This window comes from Thermobia domestica, chromosome 6 (assembly GCF_964235325.1).
Source record: "Thermobia domestica chromosome 6, izTheDome1.hap1.1, whole genome shotgun sequence".
Taxonomy (NCBI): domain Eukaryota; kingdom Metazoa; phylum Arthropoda; class Insecta; order Zygentoma; family Lepismatidae; genus Thermobia; species Thermobia domestica.
Genome location: NC_137459.1, coordinates 229,410,662 through 229,422,823, shown reverse-complemented (window position 1 = coordinate 229,422,823; position 12,162 = coordinate 229,410,662). Strand labels below are relative to the sequence as shown.

The 12,162-nt window shown below is 34.7% G+C and overlaps 1 protein-coding gene across 2 annotated transcripts in view; it reads right to left on the bottom strand.

Annotated features, from left to right (window-relative positions):
- Positions 1 to 12,162, bottom strand: part of Apoltp (Apolipoprotein lipid transfer particle) — a 6,186,292-nt gene that overhangs the window by 807,442 nt on the left and 5,366,688 nt on the right. For both annotated transcript variants that reach the window (XM_081762641.1, XM_081762640.1), the window contains exon 57: positions 1,528 to 1,630. In XM_081762641.1, coding sequence (XP_081618767.1) covers positions 1,528 to 1,630 — 103 coding nt within the window. The remainder of the gene's footprint in view (positions 1 to 1,527; positions 1,631 to 12,162) is intronic.

The following is a 12,162-nucleotide window of genomic DNA, read 5'->3' as shown; positions in this document are numbered from 1 at the left end:
GAAAATGATCATTTTCTTTACCAACATGGTATTTATACGGAAATATTTCTGGGCACTACCTGCATCTATAACCTTAGAAAGGTCGCGAATGAGGAATAACGTCCCTCTGCAACCACATTACCTGGGGAAGGAAGGAAAGAAGGAAGCAGATTGGGACCTATTTGTGAACGAGGAAAACCCAGAAAAAACACTCATAATTCCAGAGTACCCCTTTGCTAGAGGTGAAGTAGAAAAAAGTACAAATAATTCCCACAAATATGATTTCTGCCTGCTCTTCCAATCAACACATTAAAAAATATATATCACGTGAAATCATTTCTCCTCTGCCGCCTTGAAGAAATAGCGCCGAAATTTAAGAAAGAAATACAAGAAATCATATGGAGTATCAAGTTTCAGGGAATTTAATGCTAAACATGAATGTGTGTTTGTTCTTTTAATGAATCTTCTCTTAAACTACATCCTGCAAAGTATACTGAAGTAGGCTCTATGAAATACAAAAAAAAAAACAACAACAACAACTATCAAATTAAGTTACCTACGTAACGTGGTTACCTAAGGGTTACCTAACGTGGTAGTTAGCTCTTCAGTACCTCATTGGTTTCTCGTAAGGTTCCCTCGCAAGTAATGAATAAATAAATTGGTATTTTTTGATACAGAGACGGTGATACCAAAGTATGTGTCAGAGACTGTGGTTGATGAAAAATTATTAGAACAAAAGAAGCGTACTTAATTTGCTACCATCCTCATTATTATCCAAAGTGGATGATACATTTATATTTTCTAAAATGCATAATTAAACATAAATTAAAATTTTGAGACATTATGTCAATATTTAAGTATGTTTTGTTGAAAAAAAGACAAATTTTTAACCATTTTAGGGGCTGGTATACTTAAATCTGACTTTCCTACTGAGAATATCTAAGCTAGAAATAATATTCAAGTGTAATTTCACCCTTTTTAGCGAGAGGATTCCGTCCAAGACAGCTATTTTCTGAACGCACAGGCTCTTCGTTCATGCAAATGCCGGTCATCTGTCAGTAAATATTTTGTATCCTGTATTTACTTTCACTACATTCGTTATCTGAGCTTTGTTGAATACTTTCAAGTAAATAACGTAACGCACGAATATACGTATCATTATTATTTTCGTGTCTTAAACATATTTTAAATAATAATAATAATAATAATAATAATAATAATAATAATAATAATAATAATAATAATAATAATAATAATAATAATAATAATAATAATAATAATAATATAATACTCGTAATTTTCACTCTTTCATTAGAAAGTTTTTTTTTTTTTTTTAACAGCGTATTCTAAGGATACAATTAAGACAACATTTCAATTGGTGGTATGAAGTAAATGTTTATAATGACGAATAAATATATTCACTTATGAAAAATGTAGATTACATATTTGCATACTTAATTTTATTTTGATAATATTGGAAAATGAAAGAAACATGATAAACTCTACATATTTAGAAGAAGTAAAAGGAGAAAGGGAATGTGAACTTACTGTTTCTATGATCCACACAAGTGATTTCCTGAAAGCTTCACCAGACTCTCCCATAAACTTCCAAATTTCTTCAAATACTTCAGGTAATGCTTCAAAATAATCCCTAGAAAATGCATTTCATGTAACAGATGAAACAATAATGAACATAAATATGCGCTGTATTGATTAGAAGTACCTTGATTTAAAAAAAAAAAAATACGCCTTTATGATTTATTGAAGTAAAACAGGGTTTTATTTGGGAAAATATTCATTAAATAATACTATCGTAGTCTAACAATATTGTATTGACTAAAAATAGTGTGTGCATCTAAATAAGCCCACCTGAAAATTCAAGGAGTAAAAGGTGAAAACAGTTCTTAAATGCAAGCTACTTCATTATAATCAGGGGGAGAAAAAAGGCAGTCAAGGAATAAATAGTGAGTTTGTGTTGGCATTAAAAATATTGCGCCTTATTCTTCAGCCAATAAGACAGATAGATAAATAAAGACAACGAAAACATGTCCTAACATGTGTCACTATATCTATATTAAATAAAAATGAAAACTGTCTTGTTTGTAACCTAGCACAGGGAAAGAGCCGGCATCTTTAAAAATATAATCAGTACTTACCTCGAACTGGGATTTTTTCATGTCACTTTGACAGACGTGCAAATGCGTGTCTTAAGTGACTGGAGTTTCAAAAACGAGAATCTCAGGAGCTATGCAAGGAAAATGAACCTTGGTAGGCCTATATGAACTACTCATTAAAAACAAATGAGCGTGTGTCACTGCGTTTTCAAAAATCGCACTTCTATCGAAAACATGATAAATTTGTATAGTGTTCATTCACATTCAAATCGTTGTTGACTGTTTTATCATCACGAAAAATCGGCTGAACTGTTTGAAACAAATTTTCGAACATAGTATTTGATTTAAAAAAAATATCATGTTACTTTGATTAAACCAAGTGTCATGAGGGGGAGGAGAGGGTTTGAAATGTAGATCTATCTCTAGAATAGAGTATCTCAGGAAACCTTGGTGTTTCGAAGATGAAATTTCATGTATAAACACATTACTAAAACTAGGTTAAAATGTGCCCTAGCTTGCCAGAAAATTTCGGTTGTATAAGTTGAAAGGTAGTAACTGTCTCAGCTTATTCGTATGTTAGGACGCTCCCGACACTGCAATTCGCCATCATTTGCACTCTAATGTCTTTTCTCGGCTTTCTTATTTTCATTATATGTGGAACTATTTAATAGTACAAGAGGTGGCAAGTATTTCAGCAACGTAGTCTTATCATCGGGGCTCTTTTTTATATCGAAGTTGAAAGAGACCATAAGCAATCTTTTTACATCTGTCTTTACGATGACAGGAATAAAAATGTTGAAGGAATCAGACCTTTCACTAATTTTGATACAGGTTTCATTGTGAAAAGTGTTCAGAAAGTTAGCGTAAATGACTTCGAAAGTGAATTAAACAGTAGTATTCAGGAAAAGTGACCGAACTATTTTTTGTAAGGGGGATAGGCAAAAAGCCGAATCACAAGCGAACTCACAAATATACACACCTAGATACACATAATACTCCATGTAAAGCTATTATTGATGAACTCTTCATGAATTTGTTAACTACAGAAAATATATTAAATATTGTAATGGGTGAATAAGCAAATAATATGTTTGTCATGTATTTCGAAGAACCGTACCTCTTACGAATATCCAGGGAAGGGCAACTGCTTCTGCCTCCTTCTTCCCCTTTCGGGTACCCATTGTAGGCTGCATATGTATTATGAAAATGAATAAGGAAACATCATAGGAAATAGAAGTAGTAGTGATGTACCGTCAGCAATTACATAATGAAGACGATATTCAGGAATGATCTTCAAATCACCAAATTTCATGTTAGTGTTTCAAAGCCAGATTTCAGTTAGGTGTAAAGAATAACAGAAAAAAACGAGCTAAATTATAAGTTTGATATTTCCATCACTATCAATATATTCTTGGTTTCTTGGAGCATGCCACTGTCGAAAATACGGGAAATAATAATAGTTGGATACTACGTGTGTGGCATAGAATTGGAGCACAAAGACTATATTTTAACTTGTTAGTTGGTACTGTACAATTTACTGTAGAAAACACTGAAGAAAGAAAAAAAATATCTTAAATGCTGGAATGGTTTTGACAGAATCGTCGATCACCCATTTGCCTGACTGTAGCCTATTTTATTAATTTAAAACATCAACCTTACTTAATTTAAAATACTTACAAAATAGTTGGTTAATTCTGTAAATTGTCCATTAAATAATACTGTCGTAGTCTATTACAAACAAATAACACTCATGATACCTACAGTACCTCTTTCAGAAAAAAATACAGAAAGCTAGTTATAAGGTAGCGGATTTTATTCGAAATTCGACGAAACCACACACGATAGCTGAAGCGTTAATAATGCCTGCTTGTAAAGAAATGGTTGAGACAGTCCTGGATTAAGAAGCTGGTACTAAGATTTGAAAAACCTTTCTCCGCTGACACTATCAGTCGCCAAAACATCGACATATCCTGTGACAATGAAGACATTATAAAGGAGAAAGTCGACAGCAGCCAGAAGCTCTTAGTTCAGATTGATCAACTATCAACTAATAGAAGATAGCTTATGGACGACGTCGTTGATATGTACGGTTACGGAGTGCCAGATTCACGGTTTCTCGTGTTCGAAATAAAGTGTATTGCATTTTTTACCTTTTATGGCCTGCTTTTGGTGCAGTAAGATTCTTACTGCACTTCTATGTTGTAGCCGTATGACTTTCCTCAGTACCGATACCACTGCAAATAAGGCGATGAGCTACCGTTGGCTTTGAACCTCTTGTAACACCTAGGAATCGAACTCGGGATCCGTTGATTACAAGGTGATGCGTGATATTATTCATTCGTTATATCCAATCTATGTACACCAGTAAACAACGAGTTTTCAATTTATTTGCAATATGTTTTCATTTTTCCTGTGATAATCTCCTATGTCTATACATCAAAAAATGAAGGGAGAGGTGAAGAGAGAGAGAGAGATTACTTTCAGTGTAGATTCTGCTATTTTTCTCGAACATGTCCGGCAGCTTTCCAAGTCGCTGTATAATTGCTGGAGTGGTTTGTCTCTGACTCATTCAATGACACTCTCACCATTGTGACTGTCTGGCAGTACTATGTGTCCTATTTCCTATTACTAAAGACACTTCTGAATGGTACAGTGAGGGACACTTCTGGATGGAATAGCCACATGGAGATTTACAGCTAAACTGCTCCACCAGCTGAGTCCGAAGCATTTACCGGGAAGTATGCAACCAAATTGTTTAACCATAAGCTTTTGTAATGCAAAAAATACAAATATATATATATATATATATATATATATATATATATATATATATATATATATATATATATATATGGTTGTGTGTGTGCGTGTGTGTGTATTTTGGAGGACTTCCGAGTTATCCCAGCCCCCCGAAATTTTATGTTTATTCAAATAAAATATTGTAAAATGAATGAAATATCTTGTAGAATGTTCATATTTCCAACAATGAAGATAGCAAAGACCCCCGAAATATATATATGAATAATTTTCATTTTGGACGTGTGGTTTTAGGTATTCAACTGTCTTCACATTTCTCATGTTTAGCGTTTTCTAATATGAATTATGGACATGGTGGGCTAGTAAATGTGAAAGGGATTTGAGAAGTGACAGTTTGTCGGATAATGTGTTTCCAATAACTTCACAGTAAAAATTTATATTTATAAAAAAGTTCTCATACATTTAAAAAAAAAAAGAAGAAAACTAACTTTCCGCACTGAGGCTCGAACCGTCTTCCTTCGTTTCAGAAATGTCTCTAGCAGTACTAAACCCGCTTGACCACAGACGCAACTTACAAGAGATTGTGTTATAATATTGATAATAGAAACGTTCCAGCACAGGTTCCTACTTGGAGGTTTAAATATCCATTTTCTGTCGTTTTCAGCAATTTCTACATAAGATAATGGTTGATTTTGCATGTTGGAACTGTGCATGAGGTGTGCAATCAATATTAATCTCAGAAATAAGTAGTTTGATTTTGTTTTTATATTTTCACATCGCTCGGATGACAGTATGGTTTGAAACTAGAGTCTATATAAAGAACGGTAAAAACAAGTAATTCCCTGTGTATAGATCTGCGGGAATTGTGACGGATCTAGGGTCACTTTTTTGTAGTTAGTTTCTGAGCGTGTTTCCAGCTTTTTCTGAACAGGTGAGTACAGTTATTTCCAGTAACTTTCAACGACACGGGCACGAACACAGATTCATCGGGAACATTTAATATTTCAAAGGCTCTCCCACTGTAGAAGGCAGAGTGTCTTCTCCTTCATCTGCATATCAAAATGCAGATGAGTGCACATTTCCCTATCAATATGTAAATTTGTGTTAATTTGTGACTAAATTAATTGCTGATTAATTAGCATTCATTTTACTTATTATGTAACTTTTATGAATATTATTGGGTAAACAGCGAGCGTAATACGATATTATTAATACTCTTTTGATGTATATTCTATTCATGTATGTATTTTATTCCTTTATAGGCTATGAACATCATTAAAGTTTGCGTGCATCTCATTAATGGGAATTTAAAATGTATATATTTCATGCGTTATTGGATTTACATATCCTGCATACATATCCTACATATGATAGAATAAAGAAGAAATCATCTTATATTCATTTTCTTCATGTACAGAAGTTTTAGCTTCGTTGTTACAGAGAGAACTTGGACAGAGAATTTTTTTTTCTTGGCGACAGCAGTCTGAGCTGAGAGTTTGTGTGAGGCCTTTGACTCCTAGTGGGTGGAGAAATCCCTAAAGAAACAAGGAAGGATGGAACATTGTGTATAGGAAGAATACTGGTAACTTCCTCCGTATAGCAATGTCTAGGTGGAAACATTGCTTACAGACGCTCTCCAGGCTTTGTTTCAAAAGTCATAAAAATTTTAGCGTCAACACGATAGATTTCCAATTTCTATACGTGTTAAATTCACACCTCTGAAAAGAATCTCACGAGTCCCAAGCTCATAGTGTGGTTTGGAAGAAAGTTCGTTAGCGTCAGCGAACCGACCTAGGTTTTTCTCCCATGATGCACTGCGCTTTTGAAAACTTGTATTTTGTTTTGACTTATTTTATGTGTAAATTATTAATATTACCGTATTACGCTCACAAGTTCTTGGAAAGGCCGTTTAAAATTCATGATTTTTATTCTCCTCGTGTTTCCCATCGTGCAAGACATTTAGATCTTGTGTTATTGTCGAAATGTAATCAAACCATCAAATGTTTCTATCTCTCTCTCTCTTGAGATAATGGCTGCTGGATCTAGCAGACGTTTCCAGGGAAGCCAGTGGAAAAGAGACTTCCTACACATACAATGAGTGTTATCACCTCTGTATAATGATATAATTGCATTCTATGTATATTTTACTAACTTGATGTGTGTATAATCAAGCGTGAATATTCTGTGTATTTATAATATCAGTGAAACAAGTAATGTATATGTAGTTCTTGTGTTGGACTTCTGTTTAGACAGGAGCTTTCAAAACTGCCGCTTACAACGGTGATGGCACCAGCAGGCTGGTGGCTGGTATCTGGTCGTTGCACCAGCAGGCTGGTGTTTCGAAGTGCTGTTTTGTGAAGAGACCACCCACATTCGTAGCCTGAGGCATCAAAATTCTTTGTAGTGGATTCTAGGAAGAGCGAGTCCCTGCTTTTCCGGGAAGTAACAGAGGTTACTACCCTTTTGGTGGTGAGTGTGCAGTTAGTTGGTTCTGAAATTCGGTAGTAGTTGGTTCTGAAATTCGGTAGTGGTTGGCTCTGAAATTCGGTTTAGTTGGTTCTGAAATTCCAGAGTGGTTGGTTGTTATAACCCAGGGTAGTGTGAAGTCGTTCGTTCTTCCCTAGGAGCCCTGATGATTATATACATGGACACCCATGTATCGCGCCACGGGTGTGTTAGTGGACAGTGTACAAACATATAAAATTATTGTGGTTCTCATCAGATAGTGTTGATATATATATATATATATATATATATATATATATATATATATATATATATATATATCCCTTGATGTGCTGATAGACAGTGGAATTTCATCGAATACTAAACACTTCGTGTTAAATTTTTTAATTAACAAAACTTTTTCAACCAATACATCAGAACAGTGGCTATTTTGACCATGCCTGTTCCAATGTTTTAGAAGTGAGCAGTCTATTTGTGGACATAAATTTTGTATAGTGCAGTGGCACTATCATAACACCCTGTTATGGCATATTAGCATCAATATTACAGATCTCAAGGGAGATCACTAGACCTGTCTTGCTAAACGACAGTGCCCTTCTGAACTTTTAATCAAGGAGACCACCAAAATGAAGAAATACTGAATTTAGACTGACATCGTTGGGTCAGTTGTGACTTAGTTTAACGTCAAAAGTTTATATTTTCTCTCATCACCATCCGGGAACAGTCACATTCCAGTGGAATGAGAATGTTGGAAATTGCATCCTGCGTGTGATTTCATCAGAGACACTTTCCAGTCCCTAGTGTTAGCAGAGACTTTCCATGAAGTGGACATTAAAACACCATTTACCACCATGAAGCTGTATCACCTATTTTGAAATTGAATTTTAACTATATTTGTTTTTTTTCTTTTCCTCCTCTCTGAGCATAGACGGTCAGAGACGATAAACTCATACACATGAGGAGAAATATATATATATATATATTAAGAGGTCAGACAGATCTCTGGTGTAAATAAAATTATCTGTAATCTACCAATTGAGATATGTGTATATATGAAAATTTAGTGTGATTGGTGCACCAGGAAAAGTAATTTCTTCAGTGAGTGTATCTGTAATATGATATCGGTGAGTGTTGTCTTCAGTCAACAAATGCTTTACACTGGAGAATAAATATCTATCTTCAACCAGTATAGTGAGGGTGTCTATTTTCCTGATTGGTGAGTACCCAAAAGCTAATCCATATGTCTTTATTTCAGGATTGAGAGTTAAGGAAACATTATTCCTTACTTTAGTACTTCGTACCACCTTCCTGAATGGGGCCCAGGAAGGCATACGCCCAGAGAACAACTGAGACACAGCTATGAGTGTAAAGGATAGGTAACAGGCTGCTAACTGTTGTTTTGGGATCATTTTTTTTAAATATATATATAACCTTATTAAAAGTTTGAAAATCCTTTACAAGTAGCTGCTGAGACCATAGCTGTCGTCAGAAAATCCCTCAGATATCTATTTTGTATTTTAAAACCCTGAGATTTTGTGTTTTTTATTTTCTTTTATGCTCTACCGTATTAAGTGTAGCAGTGGCGGCTCCCTCAGGAGATCACATTTATTCTCTAAAAAGGTAGTTACATATGCAAAAGCATTTTCATTAGCATTTTGGCTTTATTTACATAAATTTGAATATCCCTCGCCATTCTACCGCTTTTTTAATTGTAATGTTGTGTCGCTGTTTTGGCTGGTGTGCATAGATTATATCTATTGCTCCCTGCACCTCACACCACCGGGAATCGAAACTGAGACTCCGCCTAGTGAACAATCTGATGGGTGGATTACCTGGTTCGTTCCCAAGGCAAGTAAGCTTGAGACTGACAACATCGTGCTCGTGGGTTTTCTTGGGACCTTCCCACTTTCACATTCCACCAAATCGTCCATTATAATTCACTTGTTTCAACCATAGTCTTCCTCAACCAAACAGACATTATCGTTGCACATTAGACGTAAAGATTTCTTTTTCAAGGTCTTAACAGAAACCAATAGGAAACGAAAAACAGCTGTATTTTCTATTGCTCATTAACGTGTTTTCACAAAAAAAAAAAAAAAATAGAGAGAGATAAACATGGGGAAACATAATTCCATTCAAATGTGAAACAACACACTTAGAATAACTTAAACTAAAACGAAACCATCATATATATCGTTAATTAGTATGTCGTTAATTATATTAATATTTTACGAGATAATTATTATTACTACTATTAGTCCTGAAGATTTGATTTTTCAAATATTGAAACATCCGAGTATTCAAATATCTGAATAGAATAAAACGTGTGTTATCGCTGATCAATCACTATCAAAATTCCTTAAGTAAATAAAAAATGCCCGTTGTGGATTTGATGAAAGAACCTCCAAATTACTGGCCAAGCGTGTTGACCACTGAACCACAATCATTACAGTGTAAATGATTTGTCTTTAGTTTGGTTACGTTAGGTTTCTTTGCCTCCGCTTGTAAAGTTCTATGTTATTTTTCTTCGTTTCAAAAAGTTTTTCATATTTCTTTTATGATGATATAAGTTAATAATCTTAGGCAAAGTTTATATTAATAACATTAGATGTTCTTAAACCTTTGGTTCACAAATTTGTTTCTTCGCCACACGAAACTACAGATATTACAGATTTCATTCTCCTACTCTGCATTTGTTTCAAAACAGTCGCCTATACCTGGTCAAAGACTTATGTCCGCCACGATACATTTGCCTTTTCTCATTATGAGGTACACTTGCAAACAAAATGAAAACAATATATGTTGTTAGGGAGCCCCTCAACACAAAATTGGCAAAACAATTGTGGGTGTCCCTGTTAGTCTTCCACTATTTGTTTTTTTGAAAATATAAAAAAATGACCAATTTTTAACCCCAAAAAACTTCAAAAAATATTTTCCGACTTTTCTCTTGTTGAGAACCGTCAAATGGGGTGAATAGAAACACATTTTTGGCTATATGAGTATATAAGTCTGGTGATGTTAAAGATTTCGCGTATCAGATTATTCCAAACAAAAGGTCTTAATATGCTAATGAAGTTCAGTAAACGTCACATTAATTTATCAATTCCACTTTCCTTCACCTTGATTTTTCTTAATGTTTCTATTCACCCCATGGGTAGGGGTGAATAGAAACAATGACTTTGTTTTCATTGTTGTTTGTTTTATACTATTGGAAAGGTAAAAAGAAACAGCGTATTTGTTGAAACGAACTCTTTATTTAATACCTGCAAGATATAAGTTCAATAAGACCAGTATTACCTAAGTTACAAACTTATAAAACAATGCAATGCGCAATATAGGTACAAACGGCCATACAGTTTTGATGATATTTGAATAAGATTTAAACCACTGAAATCACCAGGGAAACTTATCATGAGTTGAGTTGATTTTGAGGTTATCGTCCCGTTCAGCAGCGAGGCTATATGAGACGTGGACCTACTGATTAACGTGGAATCAGAACCACATGATCTCCCGCCGGGAATCGAAGCCGGGTCTTCCACGCCAAAGGCGCGTACGCTAACCGCTTAGCCACGAAGCAGCCCGAAACTAATCATATACTTAAAGCATGTTGACGAACTCCTAATAAAACCCAACAGTTTCGTAACAATATCCTCATGTAGTAAGAACGATTCTTCAGAAGTTTCTGAAAATTTCATTGTTTATGTGCTCTCTTATAAAACACTCCCACATATCCATCATGTTCACATTTTTGCACTTGGGTAGTGAATAGTCTCATCGAGTTTTAGCTTCTCATAAACCTTTACCACAGCAAAATCACCAGCTTTAGAAAACCATCATCTAGTTCGTGATCGTTTGGAATGTTGTCTTCTGGAGTGTTGTCTTTCTCCTCTTCCGACAATACAAGGGTAGGCTGAGTTTCGTTGTGATTTGATGAAAATGTATCATTTTCAGAAAACAAACCAAAACTCTTACCAGAAACATCTATTCGTATTCTCTTCTTCCCTTGTTTAATTTTTTTTATCTTCCCTCATGCTCTTGAGAAGATGCATAAGGGAACGGTTTACAGTCTGAGATGTCTTTTGCTGTTCTGTTTCTTCTCGTTCATTGTCTCTTTTTGGCAGCATCCTCAGTATTTGGTCTCCACAAAGGGGAAAAATTCCACACTTTTCAAATCCAGCCCTAATATTTTCCTCCTTCAGTTTGTCACACATTTTTTTTTTTTCAGAAGACTTGGAAATTTGTTCTTAGAGATGGTTGATCCATTTCTATCAGGCCCTTTTTTCCGCTTCCCAAGAATTTCCCATTCCTCAAGAAGTGTTTCTATTCACCCCACTAATTCAAAATCATAACAATAACCCAGTAAAGTTAAATTTTGATTAGAAATAATTTACAAAAGGAAAACTCTTAGTATGAACGTCAGTAAATGAAACAACAAACTACAAAATAGGCATATGTTCAAATGCAACAAATATGAAAATGTCATACTTACCAAGAAAGTTTGAGGAGCCCTAAAATACCGTGTAAGATTTCAGTAACACATTAATGCTACTGTCGTCTACCTCAGTGTTCCCAACTCAGTAAAACATTTTGCCTTTGTCCTGAACACTTTAGCCGTATAAGACTATGTTAAGAAATTTCAGTTTTCTTGATTAATTAATCGTCCAGATGAATCCAAAACTAATCTGGGAGTTTTGTTTCTATTCACCCCCATGTTTCTATTCACCCCATTTGACGGAACATCTAACGTATTTTTTCAATAAAATCGGTTGAGCCGTTCAAGAGAAAAAAAATAATAATAATTTCAATTTTGATTCCCCCCCCCTCCAAAAGTGCTGGGAGGCTGAAA